This window comes from Capsaspora owczarzaki (assembly GCF_000151315.2).
Source record: "Capsaspora owczarzaki ATCC 30864 unplaced genomic scaffold supercont2.5, whole genome shotgun sequence".
NCBI lineage: Eukaryota > Filasterea > Ministeriida > Capsasporidae > Capsaspora > Capsaspora owczarzaki.
Genome location: NW_011887296.1, coordinates 386,397 through 403,518, shown reverse-complemented (window position 1 = coordinate 403,518; position 17,122 = coordinate 386,397). Strand labels below are relative to the sequence as shown.

General features: G+C 54.4%; 4 protein-coding genes across 4 annotated transcripts; 2 read left to right on the top strand and 2 right to left on the bottom strand.

Annotated features, from left to right (window-relative positions):
* Nucleotides 1-2,891: 2,891 nt before the first annotated feature.
* On the top strand, nucleotides 2,892-4,794 carry CAOG_03567 (hypothetical protein; the record flags this gene model as incomplete). Its single annotated transcript, XM_004363238.2, has 6 exons — nucleotides 2,892-3,024; nucleotides 3,218-3,855; nucleotides 3,946-4,035; nucleotides 4,099-4,170; nucleotides 4,247-4,491; nucleotides 4,600-4,794. The coding sequence occupies 6 exons, from the start codon at nucleotides 2,892-2,894 to the stop codon at nucleotides 4,736-4,738; spliced, it is 1,317 nt and encodes a 438-aa protein (XP_004363295.1). The 3' UTR covers nucleotides 4,739-4,794.
* A 64-nt stretch (nucleotides 4,795-4,858) lies between these two features.
* Nucleotides 4,859-11,856, bottom strand: CAOG_03566 (Vps8-like protein). Its single transcript, XM_004363237.2, has 5 exons — nucleotides 6,943-11,856; nucleotides 6,034-6,808; nucleotides 5,750-5,934; nucleotides 5,282-5,557; nucleotides 4,859-5,182 (listed from the first exon to the last, which is right to left on the bottom strand). Exons 1-5 carry the CDS (start codon nucleotides 11,809-11,811, stop codon nucleotides 4,946-4,948), a joined length of 6,342 nt encoding a protein of 2,113 aa, XP_004363294.1. The 5' UTR covers nucleotides 11,812-11,856; the 3' UTR covers nucleotides 4,859-4,945.
* Nucleotides 11,857-12,238: 382 nt separating this feature from the next.
* Nucleotides 12,239-14,276, top strand: CAOG_03565 (hypothetical protein). The gene has a single exon (XM_004363236.2). The coding sequence runs from the start codon at nucleotides 12,374-12,376 to the stop codon at nucleotides 14,186-14,188; it is 1,815 nt and encodes a 604-aa protein (XP_004363293.1). The 5' UTR covers nucleotides 12,239-12,373; the 3' UTR covers nucleotides 14,189-14,276.
* On the bottom strand, nucleotides 14,249-17,026 carry CAOG_03564 (polyadenylate-binding protein). The gene has a single exon (XM_004363235.2). It carries the CDS (start codon nucleotides 16,993-16,995, stop codon nucleotides 14,341-14,343), a length of 2,655 nt encoding a protein of 884 aa, XP_004363292.2. The 5' UTR covers nucleotides 16,996-17,026; the 3' UTR covers nucleotides 14,249-14,340.
* Between the last annotated feature and the right edge of the window lie 96 nt (nucleotides 17,027-17,122).

The window sequence follows — 17,122 nt, the reverse complement described above, 5'->3', positions numbered from 1 at the left end:
TAATTTTTTTATTTTATTTTGTAACGTCACTGCTTCAGTCTACCATTTATTTTTATTTTATTTATTATTTTTTTCTACATCGAGTGCAGATCGAGATGGCCAGCAGTGACATTTGTGAGTGTGCCACAACAAAAAGAAAAAGATAAAAAAACAAAAGCAAAGAAGAAGGCGAACACAGCCGTCGCGCGGCTTGTGGTGCTTGTCTGTCATCGAGCTTTACCTCTCTCTGACTGTGCAGCAGCCAACGCACGCAAGCGATGCTGATGTCAGGAGGACAAGAGGATAGAGGTAAAGATAAAAAAAAAAAGATAAAAAAAAAAGATAAAAAAAAAAGATAAAAAGGCGCGATAAAAAAGAAAAAAAAGAAAAGAAAGATGCGGTCGTCTGCTGCCTGCAGATCGATGCCGACTGCGCGGATGCGCGGAAAACACTCATCTCACATGGGTATAGAAGGACGACACGAGAGAGATGCGAAGGAACTGCAGAAGCGCGATAGAAAGGGGAGAAAATGCATTTTTTTAAATCAGCTAGGGCGGGAATTGGCGGGAAAATGCATTTTTCAAATTTCGCGCCCAAAATCACATGATTTTTTATTGTCTCGCACTCCAGCCTCACCTTGGAATATGATCACAAGTAGCACAGCATCCACTTGATGTCCAAGATTGTCATTGACGCGCTTCAGCGGGCGGCGGCTGTCGAGCTGGATCAAGTCAAACAAGCACTACGCTGCAAAGAACAAGAACATTGCGAAAAAAACTTGAGATTCGCACTCGTCACATCGCACAGGCTTCTTTCAGTCCAAGTGGTGCTGAGCTCGGTACGCATACTGTTCGATTGGAGAACGCAACAGACGAAATACTCACTGTGAGCTGATGTGTCGCAGGCGTGTGAAACTGATGATCAAGACGGAGTCAATCGCAATGTTCGGCCAGCAAGACAACGTGTCTCGTTGAAGCAAACGTGTAAGTCCCCGCCGTCAGCTGTCATGCATGATATGACACAGAACAGTGACTAACTTGTGATTCCTACTTGAACAGATGCGGAAAGGAGCAAAGCGGAGCTCGGGGCTGCAAGATGCTTGGCCAGTGTGCTACCAGTCACGCCCTCCAAAGGCAAGTACAAAGCACCAGCAAGGTGCAGGCGGGGGCGATCTGAGATTTTTGTAAATTTGTGCAAATATGGAAACCAATAATAAAATAAATTTTATTAAAAATTAAAAAAAACATTTTTAATAATATGGGGCTGTTTTTTTAAAAAGGTAGAATCGCCATGTCTTTCACTCCCATCGCGTCGCTGAGCTCTGCAATTGGTTTCCCCTGCCCTGCAACCCCCGCCCGAGAGAGTAGACCATGTGTCCATGCCACTCGGTGCATCAGACCACACGCCGCTGTCTCGCCGGCGCCTGTACGGCCGCGAGAAGGTGTGACGGTCAACGCAACCTCGTTGTAGCAGATCAGTGTCAGCGGGCTGCCACACCACATCAAATAATTCTTTAGATCGGAGATCGGGACAATGGCTGGTAGGGACAGGAGGAGCCGGAAGCTGAGAGAGTGCATAAAACAGTTCAGCACTCGGTTTGGACATGCAAGAGTTGTTTTTTGTTTTTTGTTTGTTTTTTGTTTGTTTTTTTGTAACCAAGTGTGCTGGGGCTAATCGCCCTCTACTGCGGCCCGATTATTGTTGGACAAGATGAACCCGCAACAGAATGTAGCAGTGGCACAGATTGAGGGCTGGGAAAAGCTTGGCTGAGAAATCACACCGCGACACAAACCGCTCCTTTTCTCGCTCCGCCCCGCCGCCCAACGCACTTCCGCTGCGCCCCCGACCCTCGAGCACACTGATGACATGGTGTAAACCACACAATCAGAGCACCAGCGGCGGAAAGCGACGTAGGACACGGTGGTGGATATGAACGACATATTTTGGGGGGTTCACTCTACCTTTTTAAAAAAACGGCCCCATATAAAAGGAGACCAAGAAAGCAAATTCTGACCAATCAGACGTCGAGCTATCGCCATATTCTCGCTGTGCTGAGGCACCGAATTTTGCACCGGAAAAATAATAAATTCGGTTTTCCGAATTTTGAGCAAAATTCGGAGGATTGTCTTCCGAAATTCGGAAAAAATTTTTCCACTGTGAAACGCAATTTCAGCAGCCAAAATGCCCGTGCGCTCGACCTTTTTTGAAGACGACCTTTCGTCGCTGATTTAGCAACAATTTCGCAAGAACCCAAATTCTACCTGGTTTACAGCGACACACGGCATCAGCCGGATAACCTTAGTATTATTCAACATTCAATCGGAGCGCACTCATCCAATCTCAGACAACACCGGCGTCGCCATCCTTCGTATTCTTCCGCCGCTGGCTACGCCATGACCAGCTTGCTGTCTCACATCCACCCGATGTTTCCTCATCTAAAACAACATTTCACGCTCGTTGTGCTCCACGAGGGTTGGAGGAATCTGATCGTTCTGGGAGCATTTCGATGTTAGAGTTGGCAAATTGTGAATAGAAGTCTAGTTTTTATTGGCCTGAATTTCTACTTTTCTGACTCCTCGTTTTGGACTATGCGCACTTTACTCATCCTTGCATAGTACCAGTTCATCAATATCATTCCATGACGGCCAGGTTAGGCGTCAGATCGAGTACATGTACGAGCGGAGCAATCGACACGATTCATTGTTCAATGACATTGATGCGCCGAAACCTGAGATACTCTTGTGCTTTTCGCAAAGTCCAGATCACTGAATTGCTGTTTTTTTTTTTGGTCTCAGAAACCTTTTTCAATCCCAATCCAAAATCCACAATCCAAAATCCCAATCCAAAATCCAAATCCAAATCCAAATCCAAATCCAAATCCAAAATCCAAATCCAGCTCATTTCCCATTCCTATGCATGTCTACTCTCGAGCTCGACGGTTGGCTGCAGATGGCACCGACGACCACAGCAGCCGCGACAACAACCACCATCACAACAAGACCACTACAGACGAAGCGAGCAAGGACAGCTCAGCGCAGCACTCACGTAAGAGGGAACAGAACGAAAAAAAAAGGCGGGAACTCAAAACGAGTTGAAAAGTGGAAACTTTTGGCGGGAAAACTGTTAAATCCACTCCAGCGTTCAAGCCTCGACACTCACTTCGCTGGGCTGTATGGGCTTGCTTGGTTGGTTTGCTATCTCTCGTCTTGCTGGATTCGGATCGGGATCGGGAGCGCAGGCGCGGCAGACCTATGGAACATGATTGCCCAAGAAGACGAACAGCGGCCATCGTCACCGAGAGTGTGCCCGCCCAGCCCGTCCTCCGATGCAACTGCGTTCGGAGCTTGCTCAGACGTACGCTCGGATCCGCTCTCGAGCGACGGCAGCGACTGGGCTCTCGCGGACGAGTTCCAGCCACTTGATTCCGAGCCCTCGTCCAGCCTGTCGGACGACCTCGACCCAGCGCGTGCCGCCGACAGGACTACCCTTGTCGCAAGTGACCTTGTAAAGGACAGTGGGATGGCCATCGAGTCGGCATCCCAAGACACAGCCCTGCCTGATCAATCGCGACGGATAGGAGTTCCAAGCAGTCACGGTTATCGCCTCGGGGATTTGTTCGCTTCCCCGCGTATTATGCTTTCAAACGATATATTGAGTGGGCGAGGGAGAATGTTGCCACTGTCAAGTGCATCAGCCCGTGTGGTGAAGGCGAAATCGCGACAACTTGTCGCTCGCAAGCAGCCCGTCCAACAAATGCTGGATGCTGGCCAAAAGCTCGAGTGCAAGACTTGTGGAATGATCATGGCTGCTCATGACGAGCAAGCGCATCTCAAGCACCACGAAGAGCTGCAGATGCGGAAAGAGGGCCTTGTCCCTGTAAGTACTCTTGGAGAGCATTGAGTGGGGAAAGAGTCGATTCGTCAGAATACCTTTTATTTACGTTGTGGGAGCGCGGCCTTGACACAGAGGTCGCATCGCTGGGAAAGCACCGACTTGGCCACCGACGCACGAACGAGCGGCATGTTAGTTGAAGTTCGCAAGTCGGATTTATTTTTTGTAAGCGACTGCGATTCGTTTGGTCGTTTTTGTGGTTCTTGGTCACTCAATTTTTGATCTTAGGATACCGTGGTACTACCACTAATGTCTGCAGACCTTGGATTGCTGTCGGTTGAGGAAGCTAGCCAACTGCGGGTAGGTTTTGCCGTTCATTTCCTCGTTCATTCACAAGTTGCGTTTGCTCACCCGGTCTGTTGGAACGCTTGGCCAGAAATTTTTATTTATTACCAGAGACACACCACAGCGGGCTGTGGGCTGTGTTATGCTGGAAGAGTTTAACCCTACGACAATGACGATCATCAGCCCGTCCAATTCTTCTGGTCCCGCTGCGAGTGCCTCCTCCACTTCCGCCAGCACCAAGCCGGCCGCAAAGGTGGTTCTCGGTGTGAATCGGATCTGGGTGAGCAAGGCATTCCGAAAATTCCACATTGCCACACGTTTACTTGATTTTGCAAGGTACATGCAGCAAGTGCGACGGCTCGACGTTCGGGTGCCAATGTCAGTTTGCCAGTCCAATACTCACGATAAGACATATTGATTTTTGGAAATGGGCATCTTTGGCAGGGCGCACTATTACACTGTTGGCACAGTAGAGAAGGCAAACATCGCCTTCACTCCTCTCACAGACAACGGAAGGGCATTCGCCTTGGCGTATCTACAAGAAACAAACGCGCCGCCCGTCGAGTATCATCATACAAGTTAACTCTACCTTCGAGCATGCAAAGGCTTGTCATCAATATCGCACTATTTAAATGAAAGCAGCTACGTTTTGCGAAAAAGCATAAATCAACGCCGAAATAACTGTAGAAACATGGAGTAAATGTATAACACCCCGTTAATTTTTTTCTTCATTTACACACTCCAGTCTGAAAGTCAAGTCAAACGCAACCGAAAGTTCAGAAATGGAGCACTACAACACAAAAAGATCAGGAACGTCGTTTTGGTTGAGAGCACGCTTGGGAAGCGAGCCTGGAGCACGAGCCGCGATGGCGCCAGCCACACGCTCCCTTCGACGTTTTTCACGCTCGACGCTCGACGAGGGAGGCGCAATCTGCAGCCGTGTGAACTTGGCATTGGGCTCAAGCAGGCGCATTCCTCCCAGACCGATACCAACGGAATCATCGCCAAGAGATCGAAGGATGGAATGCTAATACACACACCGAAAATACAACAAAGAACCAGACCGCCAGATCAGAACACTCACAGAGTGATAACCAAAAGAACCAACGAACTTTTCCCAACGTACCATTTCGCTGGGCAGCAGCAAGTCTCGTTTCAGTTGACGCAAGGCGTCAACGCTCGGGTCGACAAGTGCGCCCGAAGATATGTCGATGCTGGCAGCGCTCGATGTTGAGACATTCAGACCAGCGTTCGTGGTGGACGAGGAAGAGGACATGGAGTCGTTCAACTTGTCTTCCAACGAGAGGCCCATGTCCTCCTGCTGAACAGCACGTCGCTTTCCGGAATGTCGCTGAACTTGAGCTTTGGCAGGACTGTTCAACAGCACCGCTGGTGGTACACGCTAAAAGCAAAAAAACAAAAACAAAAAAAAAACCAAAACAAAACAAAACAAAAAACAAAACAAAACAAAACAAAACAAAACAAAACAAAACAAAACAAAACAAAACAAAACAAAAACACAGAGGGGCAAAGCACAGCAGTGCGAATCAGTATCAACTTTCAGTGCACAACCAACAAACGCATTGCCACAAACCTGTCCAGTCGCTTGCTTCTTGGAGCAAATGACGCAGTGCACATCAGCGCCGGCATCATCTCCAACCAGACAAGACATATGATACGCATGGCCGCAATGGAAGATGGTCAGCGCGTCGTCCATTTTCGCAATACGAACCACTCGAAGTTCACAAATGCTGCAAACATCTTGGCGTGGCATCAAACCTAGTTCGAGACAAAAAAACCCAACGCAACCGCACGGACCAACAGGTGTTCAGCACAGTACCATGAAATTTTTCATGGACGGCAAGGGTCAACACTCACCTTTGCGCAGACCGCGAGCGAGAGACTTGGTGGCAGTAATCAAATCATCCTCAATCATGTGGTTGGTGGTTTCGAGAAGGACAGCCTCGTAATTGTACGTGTCGACCATGCCAATGACAAGATCCTTAATGTCACCGAGGTTGCCAGAGCTGTAATTGGGGTCCTGCAGCACCTTGTACAGGACTGTTTTCAATGGGACGTAGCCCATCATCGCACTGAGAACACGCTGGGTGAGCGACTTGAGTTCAATCATCAGGCTGGTCACCATGCTCGGGCTGAGTTGCATGGCGATTCGACGACGCGCAGCGGAAGCAGGCTTTTGCTCGTCCACCAACAGATTCAGCTGACGCTGCGGTTCCATCACCGTGTCAAGCATCTGGAACCACAACTGATCGCGTTCGTTCTCGTTGATCCGATTGGCATTGCGCTGGCAGAGCTGAATGGCAACCAGGAGCACGGCATGGGCGCGAGCAATTGCTCCCCGAATTTCAGGGTGCACAGGTCGCACAGCGGGCGGAGGACCTTGATGGAGAGCTGCAGCTAGTTGCTGTTGTTGTTGTTGTTGTTGCTGCTGCTGCTGTTGCTGCTGCTGTTGCTGCGCTCCAGCCTCGGGCGTCGAAGAGTGCGACGAGATGAGCGTGTGACATAATGACACAATGCGATCTTTGAGTGAGGCAAGCACCAACTCGAAGGCGGCGACAATGTCGCCCGACCGCTCGAGGAGCCACGCCGTGGCGTCGGTGATCTTGAACTTTTTGCACATGCGCAGACATTCCTGCACATGGTTGGTCAAACACAATCACAACGTGCGTGTGAGCACAATGTTTCTCTGTTCTCATATCTTTCTCATCCCCAATCCTCGTTCCAGTTTCGACGCTCAAATTCACGATAGCAACTTCATGCACAAACCTCAAGGCGGTAGTTGTCTTGCAATCGCAAGTAGGCATACACTTGGGATGGAGCATACTCGCAAAGGAGCTCAATGTAGCGCTCGTTGACTTCCAGCGGAACCGATCCCACAAGGGCACTGAGTTCGGACTGGCCTGGCTCTCTCGCAACGGAGGGCCGTTGCTGGCCGGTAGCGAGGGGAATACTGCTGAGCAGAGTTGGGTCAAACACGTGACGCAAGAACTCGTACTGAACTTGCGAGTTGGGTTGCAGTCGGCCCACAAAGGGCGCCAGCTCTTCGGGGAAGTGCAGCATGACCACTTTGGCCATTGCACGCCGATCGGCCAGCGAAAGTTGCAACGCATGCTGAATAGCAAACTCCCGCACAGTCGCGTTGTCTTGCGCAGTGTAGCTGGATGGCTGACGCAGTATGCCGCGCTCGTCGTACGCGGGCCGTGACGGGACGGAGCTCTGAGGCGCCGACAGCACACGGTGGACGTAGCTGATGGCCTTCCGTTCCTGGTTGGGAGCACGCAGATAGATGGCAAGAATCTTGGCGTACTGCCGACGCGCTTCGTACAACGACTCGAGAATTTTGAAGAATTGCGCGGACTCGGTCATGATCAGAAGCGTGTCTTCGTCAATGTGGTTGAGCAGTCCTCCGTGATAGAGGCTGATCAAGGCCTGCTCTCGCTCATCGACAGAAACCCGCAGCTCGGGCACGCCACCCTGTTGAGGCCCGGACGCTTCGGCGGACTTGGACTCGCTTTCGCTCGCGTCACACAGCAAGGAGTCGGCGTTGGTCAGATAGCGGACCATCAGATCGAGGATGGCCGGCTCGACAGTCAGCAACTTTGGAAAGCGCAGCAACTGTCGAGCAACGAAGGCAAACAAAACGGTCATTTGCTCGGCAGAGAACGGGGAGATGGACTGGGGGTGGGACACGGAGCGCGACAGAGCCCGAGCACTGCTTTTGCCCTGCGCTTGTTGTCGGTGTTGTTGCACTTGTTGTCGTTGCTGTTCTTGCTGCACCGCGGCCATCGTTCGCACACGGAATGTGTCGAATAAAATGTCCAAAATGAGCTGTCGATCGGGCATCGGCTGGACCGGGACAACCATATCTTGCGTTGCAGAAGCCTGATGAGCATCGGCCTGTCGACGCTTGCGTGATTTGGACGAGGCGGAGGCGGATTCCTCATCCACGGCAGTCTGGCCAAAGGAGGGTGGATTGAGAGCGGCATCTTCGAAGGCGACATCCAGGACCTTCAGGAACTCGCGAATGTCAAACATGAGCAAGGCGCGAAGGTTGGGGTACTGGACGGCTTCTTCAAATTCACCAGGAGAGCTGGGCGATTCAGGACTACGAGCACTCGTCGCTGAGGCACGCGCCAGTAAAAAGTGATACACCTCTGACTTGATTGTTGGCAACAGCTCGGCGGGCAGCATGCCTGCCGGGAAGGCTCGGCCAGTCAAGCAAAAGCTCATGTACAAGAGCAATTTGTATCCAATGCTGAAATCGCTACTCGACATTCCGGATGGCGCCGCATCGTTCGTTGCAGCAGCTTGTGCTCGCCCTTTGCCCTTGACGGCTTGGTACAGGCGCTGAACCAGCTCTTCCATTGGCGAGACATAGTCAAACAGACCGCGGTTGTAGACGTAAATAAGCGCAGTATACAGGCGGTGCTGCCGACACATGGTGATGACTTGATGCAAGTCAAGGTTGGCGACATCCATGTGCACGAGGCAGCGCTCGATGCGCTGCAAAAATCCCCGCGCGAGGTAATGCTCGACGAAAGCCTGCATCACAATCGGACTGAACGAGCGGATGCGGTCACTCAGAACGTAGGGTTCGAGACGTTCCAGGAAGACCCCGCGACCACTGGCCGGGTAGTCGCACTGAACCGCACAAAAGCGGTCAAAGATCTCGCTCATGAGCAAGTCGTGGCGGTCAATGGCCAGACAATACTCGATGCTGGTGCTGACTAGGTTGCGAACGTGGTCGACGTTGAGCCACACGCCTGCAACAGCATTGTTGGGTGCTTCTGTGGCGGTGGTGGCGGCAGCGACGACAGTGGGCGGCGGGACGATGGCTTCAGCTGGAGGGGTGGAAATCGAAATGTCAAGGTAGGCCAGCAGCAAATCCGTCATTTGCTCGCTCACAATTTCGCGACGCCGCGCCGCATTCAGTGGCAGCCCAATGATGGCTTTGGCAGTGCCGTCGTAAAACTCCTTGGCCAATGCGAGTGCCTCGAGGAATTTGCTTTGCCGAACGAGAATGGCAATGCGCTCCGACCAAGTCAGCAAGGTCAACATGACCACGGACTGCTGTCCCACGAGGAAAATGTTTGACCCACGAAGCTGAGCACACATGGTCTGGTGGTGCGTCATTGTGCGACGCAGCGCAGCGGTGACGGCGGCCACCGAGCTGGCAGAAGTGACAGACGCCGAGTGCGACCGGGACAGAGAGCCGCCGCTGCTGCCCGCGCCTCCAAAGATGGAGTTGAAGGCAGCGGTGGCCAAGTAGGTGTTGGACGGAGGACCCGCAGCAAACGGCTGAAAGCGAGTGTGGAAGAGCAGGTTGAGGTCGCTGACATCAATGGTCTGGAGCAGTTGCATGGTCTGAGCGTCAATCACATTTAGCCGCTCCCGGCCATCGAGCGCAATGACAATGGAGGCACCGAGCCACTGCAGGGCAGTTACGGGAAAGTCCAAGACCAGGTGGCCGCGCCGCACAAACGAAATGGTACTGGCACTCATGAAGGTGGTAAAGGCGCTTCCGACATGAGTGAGCGGAGTGCCAATGGAGGCCAACCCAGCCTTCAAACCCGAGCTCAGACTCGAGGACAAGGAGGAAGAGGAGGTCGGCGACACAAGTTGGACGAGCTGCTGCTCCTCTTGCGTGATGCCAGACGACTGGCGAGCAAGAGGCGTGCCGGGTGCTGGGCGAAACTGCTCGTGCTGCTGCTGCAAGGACGCTTGCTGGCGTTGCGCTTGTTGCGGGGTTGTTGAGCCCGGGAGAGACGGCGGCCCTGGCAAGTCGATGCCCCGCGCACCAGTGTCGTTGCACACGACTTCGATGAGGCGAACGTGATTGGCAAACGAGCAAGCGACCATCGGGTGTAGCACTGTCCGCTTTCGGGCCTCACCGGCCAGCATGCACCTGCGCCATGCCAGACACGGCAAGTGCAAATCCGACGTGGATTCAGTCGCATTGCCTGGACTGGAAGCGGCGCGCCCGAGCAGCTGAGCAGAGCGAGGGGTGGTAGGGGTCTGGCGCCCGCTGTCTGTCCTGCTGTCACCATCCTGCGCATTGTCAGAGATTGGCGTGTCTTGCCCATAGACGAAAGGGCGTTGGGGCACTGCATCTTGCTCTTCAGTCGCGCAAATGACCTCCTTGCCAAAGGTGTGCATGATATCGAGTTGGGGCCGCAAAGCGACAATGTGCACCTTGGATTTCGTTGTCATGGCCACGAGAGACAGGTCGTCGAGGGGATGCGAGAGGCCCAAAGCAGGAGGAAGCGAGACGAGCGAGGAAACCGCAGCCTTCCCGCCGCCCGTCACGAGGCATTTCGAGTCTGCAACCCAGATGCCCATCACACGTCGAACATTGTGTGAAAATACGGCTCCCCGGGCATCGGATGAGACGATGGAGCTCAGATCCGGGACGGCCGCGGTGATGTTGAGAATGGCGCGATCGTGCACACCGTCAATGACTTTGAGCAGCTTGCCCTGCTGCAGTTCCCACACGGCAATATGGCCCTTTTCAAAGCCGGCCAGTAAATAGTCAAACCCAGACACGCTCAGCGGAGCGTTCGATGCGCCAGTGGCGGCCACTGTGGAGGCTCGTTGTTGCTGTGACGGAGATGCAGAAGAAGCACCTCCATTGCCTCGAACTCCACCTGCGTGAGCCATCATGGGCGACTGTCCACCGTGAGCAGAGGTGTTGTTGTTGTTGGCGGGGCCAGCTGCCGGTGCGCGCTGATGCGGTTGCTGCTGCGGCTGTTGTGGTTGTTGGAGCGAGGCGTCCAAATCGTCAACCGAGGACAGGCAGATTGCAGTGATGGGTCCAAACGTCATGCCTGCAGACGTCGAGCCAAGCACAAATCGAACGCGCTGGTGGTAGTCATACACGATTGCCAGTCCATGCGAGGCTCCAATGGCGACAAATCTTGCCGACGACGCAATGCACGTCGGCAATCCGGCTTCCTTGCGCGTGATGTCCGTCGTGAGCTGGGACGAGATCTTGTTGAGCGGGACCTTCCTTACGACCGAGTCTTGCACGGACACGGCGGCGATCCCAGTCGTAGTAGAAGTAGAAGTAGTAACGGCGCTCGAATCGCCTCCGGACGACGACGACGACCCTCCAGCAGCAGCAGCAGCAGCCGCGTAGCTGGACGCATCGTTGTCCTCTGATGACGACCCAGCAGCAGCAGCAGCAGCAGCAGCCGTTGGCTTGAGGTTGGCGCCTGCTGGGTGGGACGACGCTGCCGCAGCGAGCTCGAGCTGGAGTTGCCGCTGCCTGCTGAGCTTGTCCTTCTCCTCCTGCTGCTGCTGCTGCTGAAGGGTCTGGTGGTGCTGGTGGTGCTGGTGCTGATGTCCTGCGACTGACTGGAGTGGTGCCAGACCAAGACCAGTGCGCTGTGAGCTTGCCAATGCATCGCCCTTCTGCTGCTGCTGCTGCTGCTGCTGCTGATCCTGATCCTGATCCTGATCCTGATCGTGATCATGATGCTCATCGTCGCCAGGCATCATTGCTGCAGTCGTTGTTGACTCGGCAACGCGGAGTGCAGCAACGAGATCGGCGGGCAGCCCAGCAGTCAGGTCTTCAGCGAGCGTCTGCTGCAGCAGCGCATCCGAAATGACCGCCGCTGATGCTGGCTGCTGAGCCATTTGCTGAGTGAATGAATGAGTGAGTGAGTGAATGGAGATTGACAATGACAAGGACTGAGCTGAGCAGAATTCTAACTGTTTGTTTGGGACGCTGAACAGATTGGAGTTTACAGATTCGGTCAGTTTGTCTGAGATTGAATGGGAATGGTGGGTGGAAGTCGGTTTGTGTGTGTGTGTGTGTGTGTGTGTGTGTGTGTGTGTGTGTGTGTGTGTCGAAGGTGGTCAACACCGAGTAACCTGCTGAGAAGCGCTTATTTTTTTAGGGGTCTTCTCTGAGCCTCTCAGATGATAAAAAAACCCCGAGCTGTTGCTGCCGCTACTAGATCATCATCTTCATCATCTTCCTCAATCATCATGATCATGATCAATAGCCACAAATCCGCAGGAACATCCAAGCTTGTGCGATGACATGTTCAGTCGTCTTTCACTTTCTCAGAGACTTTTTTTTTTTTTTCAGCTTCAGCTCGCCCGTCAAGTCATTCACATTTTCTGTCAATATTCCTGAGGCACTGATAAAGAGCGAGAGAGAGAGCGAGAGAGCGAGAGTTCGACCATATCTGACATGCCGGACTGGCTGCCATCAGAAGCCAGGCTCAATGCCACTGCGAATCAGCTCTACTTTGTGATTCACGCTGGACTTGGCCACCAGTCGGACATGGCTGGTCTTCAGCAGAGCGATTGCTGCACTGTCTGTCGCTGGGCCACGGCACCGTCGTCGTCGTCGTCCACGCTCAAGCCAGCCGCGACGCCGACGACGAGTAGGACGGAAGCGCGGGAAACAGAGCCGCGGGAACGAGCGCCTCCTCTGTGCTGCCCGCGCCCGTTTCGCCGCGCAGACCGCCTCAAGCCGCTGGCTGCCGACACGAGTAGTACTGGCAATAGTGCTAGTCGACGATTCGCGCACCACCGCGACGGCATCCAAAGACCAAGCTGGACTGCAGCGCGAATTCACAAGAAGCAGTTCCCGCCAAAACGGTTTCAGAGTGACTTTGAGCACCCGTCAAGAGGGACGTCAACGTCGAGGAGTGCCGCATTGGCGCAATGCCAACGACGTGATGATGGAGTCACTGCGATGGACGAGCAAGAGTCGACGTCGGATGTCGAGGTCACGCATGTGGTCGGCCCAGCGCTGTGCAGTTTGATGCAAAAGCTGCACTGGCTCGCTCAGACGTCCGACAAGGTGCATTCAGTCACAATGTCCAACGGCTGGGCGCATTTCATGGATGTGCATGCGGCTGCTGCCTTCATCCCGACTCTGCAAACGCGCATCAACGAAGCGGCAGACCAATACCGAAACTGCCTCATCCACGACTCGGCGCTGTCGAAGCACATCGAGAACAGCAACCATGAGAGTGATGATGATGATGATGATGATGCTGACGAGCCCGACTCCGACGATACAGTGCTCTACCAGGAGGGTGACTATGACGGCGAAGTGTACGCCCAAGAAGACGATCTTGACTCGAACAATCACGAGAATGATCAGCTCGTCCACAACTGCGCTGGTCTGAGGGAGGACACTGTCACCGAAACACAGTCGTGCCCACCACCGGTAAAGCCACTGCACGAGCAAGTCACTACCTATTCTCCACTGCCAATCGCGCCCGCACTGCCCGTGAAGCCGGAAACATTTGCCGACGGCGCAGAATTCGGACCATCCCCGCTTTTGTCTCGCATTCAGGAGCGCCAGTCCACCATTTCACGAGGCTCGCCCGTCATCAGAAACCTGAACGCTTCACTCCCCGACAGCATGCCCGTTGCAACGCAGGGCATTATTCCGGGGAGCATACCCGCCTCGGAGGTCGGTCATCATCGCAACGAGGTTGCTCTCCCACTGACACTCACCACCCCGTCCGTATCGGCGATACTGTCACCCGTGAAGGAGCTCGCGGGCTCTTTGATACACGAAGCATCGCTCTCCTCCGCCACGCCGCCGCAGCCCCCGCAACGGACGGCAGGCACGCTGGTGGACATTGATCGAGCTCTCCACCTTCGTGTTGGTTTGAGTCTTGTCGGCCATCCGCCCGCGCCGACTTCCACCTCGGCTGCTGGCGGCGTGTCCCTTTCCTTGAACACCCCATCCCGATTCTTTTCGCGGGTAGCGAGCATGCTGGAACAGACACCTGCGGGATGCACCAACGTTTGGCGTCGTACGGGCTCCATGCAGCCAAACACGGGCCCTGTGGCGAACGACTTGAACATGTTTTTGGGTTCATTTTCGTTTAGCGAGTTGGAGGATCCTGATTGGTCGTTGCCTCAGTCGCTGTCATTCCAGAATCTTCCAAGCCTCCAGCCAGACTCTGCAGCACAGCCCCGTCCACCTTCAGCGGATGGTGCTGCAACTGGAACATTTGCCGCACCCGACACTGGTTTGTAATCTTTCACCCATTCCATTTTATCACTGCTATATATTTGTGCGCGGGTTGATGTCAAAACGTTTAAGTTATTCAATGTTTATTTTTGATGCGTCACGAATAGTTTTTTTTTTTGGCTTCAACATAACGAGGCATGACGCCTGTCCACACATATTCAAACAGCAGCGGGACGCAGCCCGTCAGTGAATGGATGAGCGTAGCTCACAACGATGCGGCGGCGGAAACCAGCAGGGATCTGGCCACTGAGTGCGTCCTTTGCCTTAGAAGCGTCTTCGACGTTGGTAAAATGAACAAAAGCAAAGCCTCGAGACGTGCCATCAGCTCTTCGACGCACATGCACGGCCGTCAAAGTGCCGTACGGCGCACAGAGCTCCCGCACCTTATCCTCGGAGGCTTCGAAATCAACATTAGTCAGGTACAAGATGTGGTACGGTGCTACTTCAGACGTGGCGTGCGGTGGGGGAGCAGGGTCGGTCTGAAGAGGGAACCGCGAGACATACAACTCCTCGCCCTCCAAGACATGACCATGGAAGCGCTCGGCCAATTCTACCGAGGCCGGCTGGTCGAAGCAAACAAACCCAACAGTCGAAAAGTCCCTGGGCACGATCGTCGTAACGATCTTGCCACAATCTGCAAACAAGGCCATCAACTTGACGTAGTTGTAATTTGCCGGCAGATTGGCGACATACACCGAGCGGCGATCCTTGCGAACATACGGCGAAGCAGTCACCGGCAAGCCGTTGACGATCGCGCCGTTGATGTTTGCAATGGCGTTCTGGCATGCTTCCTCGGACAGAAAGTCGACCAACGCAGCCCGCGGCTGGGTTTCGATCGTGCGGCTCGACAGGATGCAGCCAAAAGGCGAAAAGAGGTCACGCAACGCACTCAGATTGATGCTTTGCTCGAGATTCTTAATTATGAGACTAGCGTAGCGTATGGGGCTGAAGCGATCTCTAGGATCTGGCAGCGAGACTCTCAGCGGCTGGCCGGTTGCCGTCAAGCGTTTGCCATCCATGGCAGCCACTGCAGCGCGGGCCGCGTCCGCATGCAAATAGTCCACATGGCCAATCCCCTTGGAAATGCCCGCGTCGTCGCGCATAATGTTGGAACTGACGATGGCTCCGAATTGGCCAAAAACCCGTTGCAGGTCCTCAAGCTCCACGGCAGGGTCGATATTTTTCACATAGATGAGTTTGCGCGGGCGAATCTGGCCCTCAGCATCGGGCTCAGCCTCGTCTGTTGAACTGTCCTTTCCTGAGGCATTGGGAGCAGGAGGGTCTTGCGCATCGCGAGCTCGATGAGACAAGGTAACGGTCATTGGCATCTGGGTGCCAGGAGACGGCTTGCCGTGCATTTCGGCAACAGCCTTGCTGGCCTCCTCCATGGTCGCAAAATCAACAAAGCCGACCTTCCGTGATCGGCCCATGTCGTCGCGCAGAACGTGGCAAGTCCGAATCTTGCCAAAGGGCGCAAACAGGGCGCGAAGTTGCTTTTCGTCGATCGACTCGCCAAGGTTTCTGATGCACAGGTTTTTTCGAAATTGCGCAATGCGTGCGACCTCCGCGTGGTGTCTGACCTCGGCCACACGATTCGCCTTGAACATGCCGTCATGTTCCGAGGACGTGAAGATTGTGACATCCAATGGACGCGTCAAGCGATCGAAGGTCTGCCCGTGTGTCGCAGCCATCGCCTTGCTCGCCGCCTCGGTGGTGGAATAGGCAACGAAACCATAGCCTTTCGACTTGCCAGTTTCGTCACGCATAATGTGCAGCGAAATGATTGTGCCAAAGGGCGCAAACAGCTCTTCCAACTGGTCGTCGTCCATGTCCACGTCCATGTTTTTGATGACAAGCTTGCCTTGCAGCCGCTCCAGGCGCTGCGCGACGGCGGATTCACACTCACGCTCTGCCCTGGTTGCCGGGAAGGTCACTGAAAGCTGATTGCTCCCCAGTTTGCTGCCGTGAAGGGCGCGTATTGCCGTAAGCGCATCTTCAAAGCGATCGAGGCAGACCACTCCCATCGGCGCGTCTTCCGGCGCTTCTTGCACGATGGTGGCGACACCAACCCTCCCGAACGGCCGGCAGAGTGCAGCCAGCGATTCCTCGCTCGCATCAGCAGGCAGGTTGCGCACAATGAGACTTGGCCGCTCTGGCAAGCGGTGGACTTGGACCTGCTGGCCGTTGAGGTACATGCCGTTCACCTGCGTCATCGCCGCATGGGCGTCGTCGAACGACTCGTATGTCACAAGGCCCACTCCGATCGAGCTTGCCACTTTGCACAGCGTCATTGTGCCAAACTCGCCAAAGATGTCTCGGAGCTGCTGGTCGTCCATGCGCGGGTCGAGGTTCTTGACGACCAGCTTGATCGCGCCGACCTTGCTCCGCTGATGAACACGCAGCAGTAGCGCTCGTGCAGCTGACGGCTGTGGTGACCGTGACTGTGCGGCTTGCTCGCTGGGACGCTGCTGCTGCTGCTGCTCATTGTACGCGCGAAGAGCGTCCGTTGTGAGTGAGCCGGACTCTGGTGGTGCGTGCGACGCAGCCGTCGAGTACGACACGGCTGCGCTGGTTGCACGGGTGCCCTTGCCAGCGGCTGGCATGGCGGCGCGGGTGGAGTGTGGTTGCGGCAGGTGCGACTGGCGGCCATGTGGCTGCCGAGCCGCGACACTGAGCGAGCTCATCCTTCGGCTGCTGCTCGGCGACCGGGCGCAGGTGGAGAGCACACGCATCACGCTGCTCCTGGATGGCGTGACGGCGGCGGCGGCAGAGTGCGGAGCGACCCGGGACAACGCGAGCAGACTCATCGTCATACAACCAAAAAGCCAAGAAACAGAAAAAAGAGTGACAGCAATGCATCACTCCACTGGAAAAAGAAAAAAAAAACCGGTCAAAGCAAGGTCATTGCAAGCAGTAGTGGTCAAAAAACACAGAGGGTAA

Excerpts from the sequence above, each read along its gene's own strand:
- CAOG_03566 (XM_004363237.2), bottom strand. The coding sequence starts at position 11,811 with ATGGCTCAGCAGCCAGCATCAGCGGCGGTCATTTCGGATGCGCTGCTG. Across the intron at positions 6,809-6,942 it reads AAGACAACTACCGCCTTGAG|GAATGTCTGCGCATGTGCAA; the intron begins GTTTGTGCATGA and ends AACCATGTGCAG. Across the intron at positions 5,183-5,281 it reads TGCTGCTGCCCAGCGAAATG|CATTCCATCCTTCGATCTCT; the intron begins GTACGTTGGGAA and ends TGTGTGTATTAG.
- CAOG_03565 (XM_004363236.2), top strand. The coding sequence starts at position 12,374 with ATGCCGGACTGGCTGCCATCAGAAGCCAGGCTCAATGCCACTGCGAAT.
- CAOG_03564 (XM_004363235.2), bottom strand. The coding sequence starts at position 16,995 with ATGACGATGAGTCTGCTCGCGTTGTCCCGGGTCGCTCCGCACTCTGCC.